Source organism: Cydia fagiglandana, chromosome 7, assembly GCF_963556715.1.
Source record: "Cydia fagiglandana chromosome 7, ilCydFagi1.1, whole genome shotgun sequence".
In the NCBI taxonomy this organism is placed as follows: domain Eukaryota; kingdom Metazoa; phylum Arthropoda; class Insecta; order Lepidoptera; family Tortricidae; genus Cydia; species Cydia fagiglandana.
In genome coordinates this window covers 9,618,960-9,637,379 of record NC_085938.1, presented here as the reverse complement: position 1 = coordinate 9,637,379, position 18,420 = coordinate 9,618,960, and the positions used below count along the sequence as shown (strand labels likewise).

Genomic DNA, 18,420 nt, shown 5'->3' with positions numbered 1-18,420 from the left:
CACCCACGACTTATACGAAAATGATACCAAACACGGCCTAAGAGCTTCACTAATGTAGATATCAAGATAAAATTGAAAGCCCTAAATAAACTTTCAAGAGCGGATATCTCAAAAACTATTCAAGATATCGAAAAACTTGACTGAATAAAACTTGTAACAAATTTTATCAGCTTTTAGTTTGTCTTAGTAGTCATGTCGCTAAGACGCAAAGTTTCCAAGATATACGTGAAAAACCGAAAAATGAGACCTTCTTTCCCCCCTCTACCCCCCAGCACCGGGGCTACGGCCGGGGACTTTTGATATGTTCACCTCGTAACTAGTCCAAACAAAGCTACGGAGTCAAAAATTGTGTTCCTAGCATTTCCCTCTATAACTTCTTATTGCTTGGCCTACAAAACCTAATTAATAAACATAAAACCTCTTTTACCGTAATGACAGCATTTTGATTACGAAGAAAATGAACTGTCCAACTTAGTGAAATACTAGTTTTCAAAAGTAACCAGACCGTGATGACATTCAATTTGACACAGAATATCGGTACCTAACCCACCCAAGACAGTAATTTTTCCACTTTTAAATTTATTCTAAGCTTAATAGCATCGTTCGCAGACGTTTCTGCGTGTTAAAAATTTAAATCGGTACCTAGTTTGGTATTCTAATTTTAGGGTGACCATGCATGTCGTAAATAAATTAATAACTTTTTTTTTCAACACGACTACAAAATTAACGTTAAACACACTAATACTGATACGAAACAGTTGTTTATAATTTACGAAATGCGCAGTGTTAGTCCTGCTCACGTCTCCTGAATCACCCTGTATATTGTAAGTCTATGATTGCACCTTACCTCTTTGTAATAAGGCGAAAAATGTAAACCTAAAGTAAAACTATCTTTAACCCGTCTAACTAAACATCCCATCTTAATCCCATTTGCAAGAGACTTACAATAAATGTTTTATTAAAATAATACAAGCTCTTAATCTTAAAATAGTTTCTAATCGGCTATACTTAATGATATAACGATGCCACCTGTTGGGTACCAGAGAAACTATTAACATAAGTCATTAATAGCGCCCTCTATGATGCAGTAGTGGCATCAAGTGAAATTATGACCACATTAAATGTTATAATTATAAAACTTTAAATTATTTAAATTGTATGCAGTAATCATTTATTTTATTATTTATTGTTTTACAGGTCAAGTCAATGCAGCAACTTGTGTTCCGTACCCGTCGGTTACAGTTCCCGTTGCGAGCAGAAATACATACAAAAACGACTGGTGGCTCTGGAGTCCAGTGGTCAGAGCTTATACACGGATGTTTTTTGGATACCTAGTTGTTGTCAGTGTACTATAATAGCCAACAACACTTAAAACCAATTTAATTCGGATAGTTTATTACAATGTAATCGTAATTTTTTTGTCGCGACTACTCGACACTAGGTGGCGCGCAAATCAAAGTTAAAAGCATTTTGTTAACATTCACTGCCAAGTAAGTTAAGTATGAATTTACACAATTTTAATGCGAATTAAATAATTATTATTATGACGATTAATATATCAAGTCATGACATTTCGTAAAACATAGATTTAAGTTATGTTTTCATTTGAAAGTTCTTCTTTATAAGCTACTTTTTACAAGGTTTCTGCCTAGATGGCGTTACTATTCTACGAACCTTACCACAACAACTTATAGTTCGTTTTTTTAGCATTAGAAAAAGATTACTGGATCTTGACGTGTAATTTAATTCAAAAACGCTTTTTAAAAATCAGTAGGTAGGTACTCGTAACACTTACTTATGACAAAAAAATGAAAATAATCGTATATATGATTCATAATTGTTACATTTTGCTTGGACTTATTTTTCAAAAGTGTTTTTCAATAAAAGGACACGTTTATTTACTTTTTTCCCATGCTAAAAAAACTAACTATACCGCGTGTGGCCTGTAATATGAGTAAAAAATTTAACTGTAGGCTGTACTCCTCATACTGACCAACATTTGTTCAGCGACTTTTAAAAATAACTTGTGGTTCGATTTTTAATACACTTTAAAGTTTATTCCAAGACGCAATGTAGGTATTGCGAATTGTGTTAAGTTTAAGGCGTGACAAGCAACGTCAATCAAAATGATATGCCGTAGCGATGGCGTCCATTGAATATAATATTTATTTTGTATGAAAAATAAGGAGTCTAAATACTTCATAATATTTTAAAGTTGTAGAACAAAAGTGTCACCGTTTGAGGAGTACAATCTATGTTTTCATTATTAGCTCATGTTACAGGCCATACCCGGTATATAGATTTTTTGTTTTTCATCATGTTTCGTTTTCGGTCTTTGTTTCATTTTAGAGAGACGTTTATTTATGTTTCTGTCACAGGCTGTGCTGTCAATGTAGGTATTATCATTTTCTGGTTAGTATTGAAAATTTATATTTTTATATCTTTAGCGCCGTGCTCGGCGTTCGAATGCCCATGGAATCCACTTAAACTAAAAAAAAATACACTGCGCTCGTTACAAGCCTAGAAAACAAATAAAAAAGTTAAAACCTAAAAATCTGGGACTATATTTAAGTTATTATTTTCTCAGCCTACGAGGTACATAACTTGTAGAGGTAAACCAAGAAAAGTCCGGCGGCCGATTTTTGAAATTCGACCACTCAATTTCGTGTATTTCGTTAAATGATATCTCCACTACTAGGCGTTTAAATTCTACTAATATAATTGCAATCGAGTGGTCAATATCACTAGATTCCAAATTTCGATGGCTCGTATTTCAAAAATTAGCATTTCGCTGTTTTCCACCGGTTTTCGAGTGACGAAATCGAGCGATCGAAATTCAAAAATCGGCCCCCTGCAACGATTTGATAGCATACGCAGTGCAAGTGTTATTTTAAGCGTCACACTTTGAAATTATGACGTATAAATAACACTTGCACTGCGTGTGCTATCAATATCCTTGCAGACTTTTCTTGGTCTAACTCTACCTATTTACTATTTATTCATGTCGACCCAAAATTCCATAAAATATTATCTTCGATAAGTTTATTAAGTGTGTTTATCACTTTTGTCCTAAAGACAAGTATTATAATTTTAAATGCTTAATTATGATATTAACCAAGTATTAATAAGTTAAGTGGTTAAGTGAAGTGTTTGTAAATATTTAGCTTACATGTAAATTAATTGAGCTTTGTGGCGTGTTTTAAGTTACTTGGTATTTTCATAGTGTAATAGCGGATCTTAAAATGCTTCAAAAACAAATATGTATCATTGGTTATCCTATACATAGTCAATGATATAATTATATAAACGTAATAGTATTATTTTATACTTCTCTTGGTGCTTGAGGGATTACGGTACCTATCTATTAACAATATTAAGAAATTATAAGCCTAAGTTATAAATAAGTTATTATTTATTAAAGATTGGTGAATAATAATGTGCACATTAATGTTAAACAGGTATAAGATTTAGCGAACGATATCCGAAATACGAATTTACTTGGAGATAAGAAAGGCTAAGAAGCGTTTAAGAGTAAAATGGACGATCGCTTTTTCATACGAACGTATTCCCTGTTATAGTATTTTATGCAACCGTTGTTTACTTACTTTGAAATAAAATTGAAAATTTAACAAATATTTTTAATTCAAGAAGTAGCCAAAATGGAGGGTACGGGCGGGAAAAGAATGAATGAATGAAATTTAAAAAATAACTTGTCTATGGTTCACTTATTTGTCAGAGATGACATTTAAAATAAGGTTGGCAACACTGTTTTTCATTCAATATTTTTTAAGTGGTCATTACACGAAGTATCGTAAAATCGCCAAAAAGATACTGCGTGTATGCACAAATTCTTTTTTGGGGAATAGTTTAAAGACTTCTCTTGGCAACTATAAGGTATGGTTTTAAAGGTGTGTGCACGACCCTTTAATTGACAAATAAAAGTACGGGAGTAGAAAAAAATAATATTTTAAACGGGTTACCCAACTTACCCACGAATAAACGCTTGACATGAAATTTGGACCGAAACATGTCGAAGGTTTAGTCATGTGAGTAACCCATTTAAAATCATTGTAATATGTTCAAGTCTTAGGAGTTTGGAACGTATTCCCTGTTCCGTAATTCCTCTCTGGATATTAACATTATAGAAAACATTTTTACATAATAATTTGACGTATCAGTATCACAGATCATGGTGATGGTGGCTTGACGGGGGACTAGGTTTGTATGAGGAAGGGGTCGAAAGGTAAAGGTTCCGATGAAACTGGTATCCCTATTATTATATCTATTTCATGCAGCTCAGAGGCAAGGCTTGTAGTTAGCATATATTGTTATATAAGGCTTATGGACAGTACTAATAGTAAGCTGAGTGATTTATTTACTTATCTAACGTACATGTTAATTAAATGTAAATGTTTTTAGATGGGTTTAGACTTAGGATTTTGACTTTTGTACATTTATTTAATTTCTTCAAATAAATCCCGATACGAAATACAAACGAGTTTGTTTTACTTAACTCAACCCGAGTTCATGCTAGGTAATATAAAGTGAATCAATAGTCACACTAGTGCATTCATATCTCATTAATATTTAAACAAAATTACGATAGGAAAGTATCACATCCTTAATTGTACCTAACTAAGACAATCTATTAATTAACTACTATGCATACGCTATACCCTCTGGTACTTATCTTTTTTAGGGTTCCGTACACAAAGGATAAAACGGGACCCTATTACTAAGACTTCGCTGTCCGTCCGTCCGTCCGCCCGTCCGTCCGTCTGTCTGTCACCAGGCTGTCAACAGATCAGACAGTTGAAATTTTCACAGATGAGTATTTCTGTTGCCGCTATAACAACAAATACTAAAAACAGAATAAAATAAAGATTTAAATGGAGCTCCCATACAACAAACGTGATTTTTGACCAAAGTTAAGCACCGTCGGGAGTGGTCAGTACTTGGATGGGTGACCGTTTTTTTTTTGCTTTTTTTTGTTTTTTTTTTGCATTATGGTACGGAACCCTTTGTGCGCGAGTCCGACTCGCACTTGCCCGGTGTTTTTTGTGTAACAGTCGAGTTCACAAACATTTTTACAAGTCAATATTCCAAAATAGTTATTTACGATACAAGGGCGGAAAAGAGGAAATTCGACACGAGTTGCGAATTACCTATTCGCACGTGTACCGTAAAACGTTTTACAGTTCATATGGCCCTTTAAACTTTTAACATACGCACGGAAAGTGCTCTTCCCCGCACTAGTGCGGTAAAGTAGGACCAAAATATGTACTGTAATAGTACATTTCGATGCTAGTGCGGAAGGTATGTCATTACTTCACGAGTACCGAGATATCTTGCCACGAGCCGCAGGCGAGTGGCAAGACTCGGTACTCGTGAAGAATGACATTTCCGCACGTGTACCTATCGAACGACGTTTTTTAATACAGTTGCGAAAAAATAAGAAATACATTGTTAATCGTACACTAAACAAAAGTGGTAACAGTGACAGCTCGGTTAGACGTCGTCTTTAAGTATATTATATCTATGGGCGTTTGGCAGCTATTCCGTTCCATTCAGTCAACTTATTAAGAACGGAATTTTCAATATTGAATATTAAAAAATAAACGTGTTATAATGATGAAGAGGTAAGTAATTAAATATGAAATATGTAATATTTTTCGTATTCTTACATTAACGGTAGGTTTTTATGCTGATTACGACGTTTAAAGGAAACTAATATTAACACTCATCAATAAGTAGTCGTGAATTGGAACAAGCATAAATTTAAAAAAATTGGAAAAGTAAAAAGCACTAGTTCGAGATAACCAACTTTCCGCACGCTAAACAGCTACGTAAAGTAGCACTTTTTGAGCAACTGTATTAAAAATATATTTATGGAACGTTGGCTTGTAAAGATGTTTGTGAAGTTCTCATAAAATATATAATTATCTACCGAGATTGTCATTTATTTATGCTATTAATAAAAGACAACAAAACACCAACAGACATTTAATAAAAGTTAATAAAAGGATTGTAAAATATTGAAAACAAATTCGAATTGACCCATCAGCCACCTCATAAATAATTTAGATAGGTATCCCGCGGCCTCAAGACAACATATTTTCCGTCTATAGAGTTAACGAGAGGGGCACATCTGGGGCTGGAACCCTTGGCGCACCCTTGGGGCTGAGCCTACCTTAACAAATTTTCCCTTAAGCTGTAAACATGTTCTGTATTTCCCGATTCAATGGCTCTTTGAAGTTGTTTGAATAGACTGGATTTTTTATGACTTTTTCAATGCCTCTTTTAAAAACGTAATTTCAAGACGTCAATATATCCTTAACATTCTCTTCTGAAAGTTCCCATTAGAAAATCGCGGTTATTTTAATCTGGCCGCACTCCGTAACCATCAGAAAAAGCCTTAGAAAAAGCAAATTGCGGCGAAAATGCTTTCCATAAATTATCAAAACCACTGCTAAAACTCGAGCTTACAAAAGTTCAAGTAAAACGTCGCTACGCATAAAAGTAAAAGAGGAAGGGAAAAAATCAATGCTTGCATTTTATGTTCTGTGCGTGTGACAGATCGGTTGTCATGACTACCGCGACGGGGGAAGCGCATGGCGCGAAAAAATGACGTAAGTGACGTAAGGAACCGACAAAATGGCGCCTAATTTTCCCGCGTAAAGTCGCAGCTTACCGCTGCGTTCACAGTTATGACGTTTTGCGTTTGACATTTGTGGTGCGTCGAAGAAGAAAGAGACGGAAGATGGGGTAAGGGAGCCGGTAATCGATATTACGCACTTTTGTAGCAATGAAATTGGCGCTCCGCGTTGCAAGAAAGGTCTGCACGTTGCAATCTTATTTTAAAATGTAGATAAGTAAATCTGCATGTTCTGTAAATAATAAAAATAAAACAATAGTTATGAATGTAGTTAGAGTTATTCATACGACATAATTTCATAGAAGTTTGACATTTAAATTAATAACACTTGCACTGCGTGTGCTATCAAAATCGTTGCAGACTCATTTTGCTCTAACTCTATCTTTTGCGTATTTTTCGCGTATTTCACTAGGCATTGCGTATTTTTCAACAAATGTTTTATTATAAATTTGAGCTTTAGTAGTCACAATATATAAAGTAGAGCGTAAACTTACGCAACATGAATGTATAATTAATCATAATAGGGTTACTATTAATGATCGTGTATAATTGTAGCAGTAGCTTACATAAAAAGTGTAATTAATGTGGCTACCAACAGATGGCGCGGTGATGAGTTGAACAGCGAGCGAGGAAATGACACAGTGGAGCGGGTGAAATTCTCGTGAGTCATCGTTTGGGGTGCGTTGGTCAGTCGCAAATATTACTCATTTTCTAGTATTTGGTACTGTAGGTACGAATTTTATGATTGAGCTTTCACGTTGGTGATAAATATTATAAATGCGGATTAAGTAATCAAACTCAGCTATTTATTTATAATTATTTAATTCATCATTAAATAAATATAAATAAACAAATCATTATAAATAAATTACATTCATTTAATTATTTATTTAATTAGTAGTAGTTACACTAGTTAGTACCAAGAGTATTGATGAAAACAAAGACATAAATGATAGGTATTATTAATTAAATATATATTTTGGTATGGTAATGACGGTCAGAATTAATACTACAGTTAAAAGATAAATCCCACTTATGTACGTCCCACTGTTGGGCCTGTGCCTAGCAGTGGAACGTACATAAGTGGGCCTCCTGTCTCCTCTCATGCATTTAGAAAAGATACTTTTTTTAACCCTTAGGGACACTTGCACCAACCCATTAACCCGGGGTTAACCGGTGAAGCCTGGAGTTACCATGGTTACCTGTACAATTAGACACTGGGTTAACGGTTTAATCAGGATATTGAACGAGAACGCAGGGCATTGGCAGTTCGGGGAAATATGTTGGCCCGCAGGTTTGCTCGATGCTCCAGTAATGTCAAGGTAACGCTCTTTAGAGCATATTGCCAATCCTTTTACTCGAACGGCTTGTGGGTTAACTATACAAAACGAGCTTACAATGCATTAAAAGTGCAGTACAACAATGCATTCAGAATGCTGTTGGACTTACCTAGTAGATGTAGTGCATCTGGCATGTTTTGCGAAGCTAGAACAGACGGTTTTACGGCAATCATGCGCAAGAAAATAGCATCTCTGCTAGGTCGAGTTAGAAGCAGTCCCAACAGTATTCTGAATGTCATTGCTGACAAATATGATAGCCCAATTCTCGCATATTGGATTGGGCAAATTAAAGCGGTGGCAACTAGCCCTTATTGATAATTAATTATGTACTTATTCCTAATATTAACCTCTAGCTTTAAGTTTAATTTATTTGTTTTCATTTCACTGTGTTACTAACAACTATGAAGCCTGTGTTCTTCGAAATAAAGATATTTTAATTATTTATTTATTATTATTAATCGGTTAACCCCGGATTACTGAGATGGTGCAAGTGGCGCTTAGTCATACAGACTATAGGTAGCTAACTACTTACCTAGGGCAGCCCAGGGAATACATAGGCTTTTCTCGGAATAACAAGCAGACTTACGTCATTCTGCGACCCATACATTATCAATATGTAAATCTTCAACGACGGGACTAGTCAATTCACGAAGCTGTAACAAACATGTTAACCTAGTAAAGGTATGTAAGATATTAAAATAAGCAGGGATTTTATGAATATATATAGTAAAAGTTGCTCAGTATGACCTAAACGTTAATGGGTCTCCTTCTTGGCCTTTCGTTCTGATGCGTACTGTATATTAATTTGAGAATTTTAACATAATGAGCGCCTAAAGCAAATAATAAAATAAATAAATAGAATCAAGAGCTTCGCTTTCAAAAAAGTCTAACTATCACGCTCATACATACGCCTGTAAAGGCGCGATTTAGGAAATGAATTAGAGATTCACTAGATGGGCTATTAATGCTATTATTATCGCCCCTGCAATATAATTGCAGCCGACATAAGGTACCTTTTGCCGTGGAACGTCACATTGAATCTCTAATTCATTTCCCGAATCTCGCCGTACGTATTTGTGCGCTCGAGATGCGAGTACCGGACATAAAATCATTGTCAAATCAAGGTAAGGGTCATAAAAATGCTTAAATGTCGCTTCTTATTCCGCAGGCAAGTCCAAAGACGGTCGATTTCTGTAAAAAAAATATCTAGTTGACTTAAGGCGGTTAACCTTAAGTCTAATCGATTTTATTGAACTAAAATGATTAAGATTATTTACAAGAGTAGGTATTTACAATTTAGACATGACGGAACTTTTTAAAGCAGGTTGTGCAGACTTTACAAACAAATACATAACCGTTATCTTCACGTTAGCTAATAAATTAGTTGAGATTGTTATTTGATTTAACCTACATAAATTCGCAAGGTGTGATTGCGACGTTACATGTATTTCACCACGGTCAAAAACTATTACGAAACTACAGTCTATTATGCGACACAATAGTTTAATTCTAGTCTCTTGTCAAGCATTCTACTAGTGGATATATTGTTGTCGTAAATTTATTTTCTGTAATATAATTTGGTGTGAGGAGCGATTGGGCGCCGGCGTGGTTTGGAAGTGTCATTTTTCATCTAAGTACAGCCGCGGGGTGCGGGTGACAACTACACTTCCACTTAGTTGATGCAAAGTTTAAGACGAAACAGGAGCTGAGTTTTAAATACCTACTTACTTACTTATTTACTTACTTGGTTGGCGCGGTGACCCAAAATGAGTCTTGGCCTCCAACACAAGAGCACGCCACTTTTGATCGGTCCAGAGCGGTATCCCGCCAGCTTTCGCCGACTTAAAGATTTTTAAAATTAAAGATTTTTAAGAGATTTTTGAGTTTTAAATATTATAGTTAAATATACCCGTCTCGCTAACAGAAGAAGCGGCTCCTAAAACTACTGCGATAAGGACAAGGCGAAAATCCTGCGTAAAAATCTCAAAAATCGAGGTTTCGTACTCGACTGTTTCCTCCTCCAAAACTTAACCAATCGTAACCAAATTTGGGAATCTAAATGATTATAAAATTATCTGTGTCGGACCGTTTTGTTTTTTTGGCTAATTGATATCAGTTTTGAATACTACGCCTCTCATTGCGGCACAGTCAATTAGGCCATATTGGCCATTTTTGAAGGGCTCTAGCGCTTTAAAAAACAAAAATATCAAAAAAATCAAAACGGTCCAACACAGATATTGACAATATTCATCTGTGTTGAAAAAATCATTGCTCTAGCGTCAAAACCCACGGATGAAACAGTCGAGTATGTTTGTATGGAGAAATGACCACTCCTGATGGCTCTTAATGCCTTGCTAGACTAAGTTGAGAATAACTTTATAAACAAGCAGGGATTCAACATTGATTCAACGAATTTACGTATTTTTTCCTAATAAGTAATTCATTTGAAGAGTCTGTGCGAAAAGAGTCGTGTGACTCTAGCGGTAAAGCAGTGGCTTTTGAACGGGTTTTGAATTGGTTTTGACATCATTGACATAGCTGTTAGTAACATCAACATTGTCATTCCTCGAATTAATACAGTAAAATTATACATTTTGCGTTTGCGTCAAATCCGGTAGTTCTGATTTTTTGCAAGGTTGTTTATGATGTTGGCCCAATGAATAATCCAAGTTTGTGACCTCGAGCGCCGCACAGTGTTTCGTCTAGAACAAGCTAGGTGGACAAAATTATTTTTTTGTGTTTTTGGGTAGTATTATGGTTAGTATTGCTTAATTAAATATAATTTACTAAAAATTTTAAAATACCATGGAAAAAAGTAAAAAAATTAAAATAAAATATATATTTAAATTAATTATATATTTTTTTGCAAATAAATTATTAACACAATAATAAACAAAATTTTACAGTTCATTAGATACATTATTTTCATAGTATTTACTTTAAAATATACAAAAAAATAAAAATGTAATATAGAAGATTAATTAAAACTTAACTTATTATTAATAATTAATCTGTTAATTATTAATAACTTATAATCTGTTCTAACTCATGTATTATATCAGAATAATAATTGTTTTCCTTGTTTTGCGTAAGTTTTTTAAAGTTCTTCTGAAGGAAATAACACGCTTGTACCTTTTGCATTGGGCAAATAATCATATGATGAATATTTATGATAATCAGCCTTCATTGACCACATTTTAGTCTGCTTGTAAGTTTGTATTTGTCGATTTTGACTCAATATAATATGCTAATGCCTCATTAACACTTAGCTGCCTAGAATTCATTGACGTACCTACTGCTGTCGTAAGAACAAGACTACGTTGGCTTATGTGGACTTTCTCTAATATTTTTTAACATTTTTGCCGTGTTTTATTTGCTGCCGATCACGAATCAATCGGGATTTCGGCAGCAGTTAAAAATAGGTACGTAATTGTACCAGATCTTTAACTCAGCGTTTTTTCCGTTTTAAAAGGGGAACTTTTGAAGTTTAATTTGGGTCTTCCTGCAGGATTAACATTTTCAGACGACGTTGATGCACTTGGTCTAGTTATGTACACTCGTAATTCTATATTTTGGCCATCCATACCACTTTTAAACTTTTTCACAAATTGCTTCTTTAAATCTTGACGCACTATTCCACTTGGTATTCAGTTTTGATGAATAACTGGTTAAAATATTTTTTAACCGTCTCTCAGACTCTTTTTTGAAATCTCGTAACTCATATTTTACCAATATAAACTGATAAAGGTGGAAATTTTCGTCGTTTTTCCCCTTATTTGTCCATTCTTCAAAAACCCCTTCCTTAAAATAGAGAGAACGTGTTCTGCAAAAAAATGAAAAAAAAAATGTTCTGCAAATTTCTGCAAAATGAAATATACACCATCATAAAATAGAATTATGCAAGTAAATAATATCAAAAATCTAGACCGGTGTCAAGCGGTGTCAAGTATTTGCTAGTCTATCAAAGTTCTAAAATGAAGAAAATCTCACCACGTTTTTAAGTGCATATTTATTGCTCTATACGAGCATTATTACAACTGATATGAACATATTTTTATGAAAAATATAAAGTGCTTACCTTCAGTTATAAGATCTATCACCAAACCTTTTCATAAAATAACGTTTTACTTGTAAGAGATGTCGTTGAACGCATCACAAAATTGCAACTGATTAAATTGTGCAATTGCACTTACCTCATTAGCTGACTTCTGCACTCTATGGCTCATAAAATTAGAAAGTTAGACATAATCTATTAATGGGTTTGGGGGTTTCAACATGTTGTTTATCATATCTAATGACTCATTAGAGATAATTTGATAACGACTTTTGTCCACCTAGCTTGTTCTAGACGAAACACTGTGCGCCGAACGCAACTTTGTCAAAAATCGAATAAACCGCAATTTTTTTTTGTTTTGGGCGTTTATAACCCTAAAGTACTAGTTTTTGATAGTAACTTCCTAGGGCGCTTTTAAAGTAGACTAAATTTGCTACAATAAGACACTAGAATTGTCTCTGTACATCTAATATTTTCTGAGATAAAGCCTTTCAAAATTTTATAATTTTACATCAGTTCTTAGCTATAATATAAGGGTTAGGTAGGTAATTTATATAGAATTCATCACCGGCACGTTCTACAAAATATTTATTTTCCATAAAAAAAAATAATGAGTGCCTATTTTGAAAAAATATTTAAAAATATAAAAATTTTAATATAAAATTTTGAAAGGCTTTATCTCGGAAAATATTAGATGTAAAGAGACAATTCTAGTGTCTTATTGTAGCAAATTTAGTCTACTTTAAAAACGCCCTAGGAAGTTACTATCAAAAACTAGTACTTTAGGGTTATAATCGCCCAAACATAAAAAAAAATGCGGTTTATTCGATTTTTGACAAAGTTGCGTTCGGCGCTCGAAGTCACAAACTTGGATTATTCATTGGGCCAACATCATAAACAAGTCTGCAAAAAATCAGAACTACCGGATTTGACGCAAAAGAGCCAGGTTACAAAATTCGACAAATTTACTGGATTAAATAAGCAGTTAAAATGAAGAAGTCATTATTATTCTATGTTATTAATTAATTATTTTCCATTTCCTTATGCCCAAGTAAAAATGCAGATAAAGAATATTCATACACTCAATAAATTGCAATATTATTAAGCGCTGCATGGTGGCCTAGCGGTAAGAGTGTGTGACTTGCAATCCGGAGGTCGCGGGTTCAAACCCCGCCTCGTACCAATGATTTTCTCGGATCTTATGTACGAAATATCATTTGATATTTACCAGTCGCTTTTCGATGAAGAAAAACATCGTGAGGAAACCGGACTAATCTCAATAATACCTAGTTTGCCCTCTGGGTTGGAACGTCAGATGGCAGTCGCTTTCGTAAAAACTAGTGCCTACGTCAATTCTTGGGATTAGTTGTCAAGCAGACCCTAGGCTCCCATGAGCCGTGGCAAAATGCCGGGATAACGCGAGGAAGAAGAAGTAGAATAAATTGCAATATTATCTCAAACTTATTCGGAAAATATATCATGTGTTACTGAACCGAGTAAGAAGGTCGACTGCATACGGTAAGGCTCTACTATCACCACTACACCTTAGAAAACAAAGTCCCCCGCCGCGTCTGTCTGTTTGTGTGTTTGTATGATTGTTCACGATAAACTGAACGGATTTTGATGCGGTTTTCGAGTGATTCTTGAGGAAGGTGTATAATTTGTTAACCCGTGCGAAGCCGGAGCGGGTCACTAGTATTCTATATTTTACAATTAATTGAAGCTAATTATTGTGATTCCGTTTTAATGGCACATAACTATTGGCCGACAAGTAGATTTAAATGAAACACTTGGGTACTACCTATTACTGCGTCACCATTAATGAGCGTTTAATGAGTCATAAAATACATTTTACTGTGATATTATTTAACTTGGTCGTTATCAAATTTTCAGCAGGTCGCCTATTAATTTTCACCGTTTAATTGCCTAATGGTAGTCTAACTTTGAATAATTTTACGGTTTAGACTCACTTGTTTTTACTTGTTTTTAGACTTGTTTTGAAACATGTCGCGCGAGTGACTAAAAACAAGTGAGTCTAAACCGTAAAATTATTCAATGTTAGTATGTCTCACAACAGCTTAAATTCGATGAATCTAACTTTATTAAACATATTATCTCTCTAAATATAGGTATGTAGGTTAGCTTATTATTTGTAACAATTAGGTTTATAAATTCATGGTTACATTTTGTTATTTTTTCCGTTTGATAGGGGACGGAATTTGGTGGTTAATGGTACCCCATAAAGTACATTAAAATAGGAAAGAAAGTAAAGAATAGTAATGGACCAATCAGTAGTTACTTATATAATCACTGCTACATAACCTTTATGTACTGCACCTGTTGTGCCATTAAAAATGCCCAATACACTTTTAGGTACGGCGAAAATTGGTCCAAAATGCATTGTGAGTGTATTGTATATTACGCGAACGGTAATTACTAAGTCTAGGAATGATGCTGCATCGGCTGTTTATTTTTATCAATACTACGGCAATACTCATCCCCTCTGACAATAAATAACCCTTGTAACAAGTAGGAAGAAGCGGCTTCTCGCCTTATCATCCCAGTAAAGTTCAAGGAAGGTGTGAAGAGGGGACTAGCCCACCTGTGCAGACCTAAATACGGTGTGTATCAATTATTACCGTTTGTCAAGTGGTCCACCTCTAGTTCCTCAGATACGAGGGGAACGCGCTGGGGTCTGGGGTTCACCAACCACCCTCCTCGCACCTTACATCCTGAACGCAAAACAATCGGAAACATCAACCTGTCGCGAATAGGGATGAATGTCGCACCCTCTCCGCTAAAATTGCAGAATAATTTTATTATACACCAACCCTTTTTTAGGTTAAGGAAAGTACGGACCTTCCGCCGGTAAACACGGCGCGTTCAATTTGTAAAAGCGCGTGGATCGATAGAGACGCGAAAGCTCCGTAAACAGATCGAAGCCGGTACCGAATCGAATCCCGCCAAATGCAACGACAGCTGTGCGTAGCTCGTAGCGCGTAGCTGTAGCGGCGCCTATTATTATTATTTGTAAACAAGCGTGCGCGGCGCGGGGTGCGTGCGGCGTCACGTGACCGCCCGCCATTGGCCGCCGCGGCAGCTGCGGCGCCCTCCCCGGCCCGCGAGCGCCGCGCGCGCCAGTCCGCCGCCGTACCGCGCCGCGCTTACACGCGCACCACATCCCCGCGCGAAGCTACACACGCGCAACTGACGCGATCGCGAACTCCGATTCCCTTTTTGTTTATTTTTCGCGTCCTTCGAACCGTTTTGTGTTACCGAGGCGGCGAAAGAAGACGGCGCATGGATCGAGCCACAAGAGAAGGTACCGCCGAATTGAAAAGTTTTGTGCGAGCTTTCGAGTTGTGGAAGTGTAGATTCCGAGGAAGCTTCTGGTTTTTTGTGCGTTTTAGTTGTAGGCAGCTTGTCGGCGGTGGAGCGTGAAGCGCGCTGTGCGCGTTCGCGTGCTTCCGCTGGAGCTTTCGTTGTGTGCTTTCGCGAATCGATAGCGACGAAGCAGTCATCGCATGACGCATCGGCTGCTGCCACTGCTGCATGATGTCACATCATTTAAGCCCTTAATTGACACGAGTTTAAAGTGGGAAGAATGTCGATTTTTATCGATGCGCCTGTAGATTGCACTTCCTTTAGTTGAATTGTGTACGGTCTGGTGCCATTTCCTCCTCTCGTGTGTACTCCAGCCGGCATATTATGGATGGCTTTATCCATCTTTATCCACGTGATAAAATAACTGTCACTTTTTAACACCGTGGGATAGAAAGTGACGGACACTGTTTAATCACGCTGTCACGTAGACAAGAACGACCATCATATCCGTACTGCACATCCGTAGTTCCTATTCTTCCTACATCTCAGTAGAGCCTTGATACGTCCCGCTAGTGACGCTAGTCCCTCGTATTAGTCGCTCATTTTTCCTATTACGGTGTGCCTATCTTCCTATGTAACTTTTTACATAAATAGTCTGCGAGACAACTGCCGATACTTGAGATCAACTATTTTTCCGTCTTTGGCAATAACAATCGATCTCGTTGTTTGTGATAACGAACAATATCAATTAAGCCTTTAACGGTTTGACGTTTTCTATGAAAACATTTGTCGAAGCCTAGTCTTTCAAGATAGATGCGTTTTTGTATGACGCATGCCGACATAAAATTACCCTTTGTACATTGAAAGGTTAAGTACATATGTACATCTATGTACGTACAAATATTTCAAACATCACGCAAAATGAAAAATAAACGCCAAAAATTTTTAGAATAGTACAGGGAGAAGATGGTCATTGTATACCTACTTAAAAAGAGAAAATTGCTCTTTAGAAGGAACCCAAGATGAAAAAGAATAATTTTGGGATTGAGAGTTCCATTACCACATTTAGGTTCCCTTAAGAAAACCCCGATTACAGAACAATGGCTCTGCAAAAGATTAATACTATTACAATTATACTTGGTGTATAGATATGCTTGAGTCTTTAAAGACAAGCATTTGTGCATATACCATATTTCAACATGCCTTAGAATCCTACGCACAATGTACTTGATGCCCAAGTTAAAGTCAGCTTAAGGAAATGTGTATTAGGTACCTACGCTTAAGGGAGCAGAGAATCAGTTTTATCCCTCAACATATACTAGCCAGTAGAGAGCTAAATTGAATCCTCTAGTTTCGTTCGAGCTAGCGAACAACGTAGGTAGAAGTTGTCGAAACTTTTGTTGACTAGAGATTCGGGAACAGGCTTGAACCAAGATAAATTGGAAATGAAGAGGCCTCAAACAAAAAGAGATTTACACAAACCTTCCTGAAATGAATATTTATCGGATGAACTATAAAGAAACGACGACTAATGTTTTCCGAATACTTTTGGTCTCGCAAATTATTTTCATTGGAATGACAAATTCATTTCATTTCTCTATTTCGCAAAGTTACGATGTACTTAGATTGAATTCATCATTTAGAATGAATCAGAGATCCTCTCACCAGCAGAAACGAGGAGAATAGCCTACTTGAAAATTAGAGAAGCAAACATAAGTTTGGTGACGCCAACTCTGCATTAATATTACAGATCATTCTTGAAGTTGCGAAGACCCGTTTGGTCATGCCACTCTACATTAATGTTAAATATCATTCTTGAAGTTGCGAAGATCCGTTTGGTCATGCCAACTCTACTTTAATGTTAAAATATCGTTCTTGAAGTTGCGAAGACCCGTTTGGTGATGCCAACTCTGCATTAATGTTAAATATCATTCTTGAAGTTGCGAAGACCCGGTCCCACGGAATAATCGAATAAATAATACGCCTTCCTCCCGTGAATGCGATAATGGGGAGTCAAGTTCAGTGAGGCCAATGAAAACAAATAAACAAATTGGCCAATTTCGCCCGAGCTAACTGTTGGTACATCGGCGGCTGGATTGTGCAATGCCACATGCTTCCTTTTTAGTTGAACAAGCGAGTTATGTTTCCTACGGCGGTCTAGTTTCGGAAATTTTTCATTGTTAATGATTACCTTGCTTTGTGGGAAATCTGATGAAGCTCTGCGAAACTGAAACATACTTATTTTACATGTTTATTTCTAAAAGAAAAATAACATGACAAGTTGTTTGAAATGTTTCGCGGTTTCTAGGAATTTGAATTTACAGTAGAGCACATAGGAAAAGATTACTACTATGACTGTATTTACATTTCTACTATAAATATTATTATGCTTACGTGCTAGGTAGACCAAGCTTACCTAGAAATCTTTTAAATCGATGTTGTACTAAAGTCTCGAGCGGCTTTCATCCTACCCCCAATTCTATATTGCCACAAATATCTTAAGTTAATTCATACTTTCTTGAAGGATAATCCTCCTTTTATTGCTTGAGAGCAAACTGAAAAGACGCTTTCAGTTTTCATAACGTCCACGGTATACACCGCTGAAAGTTCTATGCTGCTCTAGAGATATATATGTTCTCCCTCTATACTTTTGCTTTTCGTCTAGGGAAAGTTCAAACAGCGCTGCTGGAAAAAGTTTTGGTAGAAATGTAATTGTGGGGAATATTTTAGCGAGTGGGGGAGTCGCGCCGGTGAATGCTCTTGTTCTGCCACCGGTCTATTGGCAAATGTTAGAAAATTGTGTACCTACGGCAAATACATAGAGTTTATCGGCAGTGCTGATAGAGGAGAAAATTATAGGGGCATATCCAAATATTGATCTTTACGTACGAACTTAGTTCGGCATAAGCACAATATATTTCGGGCTCTTATACGCTGGTAGACATGTAAATGTTAGTGACGGCCACCTGGTTAAGATCAGTTTTATTATGACAACATCAAAACTAAAACCTACCCTGTATGGCCAATCTTCAACATCGTTTAATATT

General features: G+C 36.1%; 2 protein-coding genes across 3 annotated transcripts in view; both read left to right on the top strand.

Moving 5' to 3' along the window:
* LOC134665809 (protein spaetzle 5) overlaps positions 1 to 1,679 on the top strand; it is a 37,486-nt gene extending 35,807 nt beyond the window's left edge. Inside the window, exon 7 of the mRNA XM_063522797.1 lies at positions 1,198 to 1,679. Coding sequence (XP_063378867.1) covers positions 1,198 to 1,372 — 175 coding nt within the window. The 3' untranslated portion in view covers positions 1,373 to 1,679. The remainder of the gene's footprint in view (positions 1 to 1,197) is intronic.
* Positions 1,680 to 15,188: 13,509 nt separating this feature from the next.
* Positions 15,189 to 18,420, top strand: part of LOC134665821 (methylcytosine dioxygenase TET-like) — a 138,734-nt gene continuing 135,502 nt past the window's right edge. For both annotated transcript variants that reach the window (XM_063522811.1, XM_063522810.1), the window contains exon 1: positions 15,189 to 15,371. The gene's annotated coding sequence lies outside the window, so the exon portion shown is untranslated. The remainder of the gene's footprint in view (positions 15,372 to 18,420) is intronic.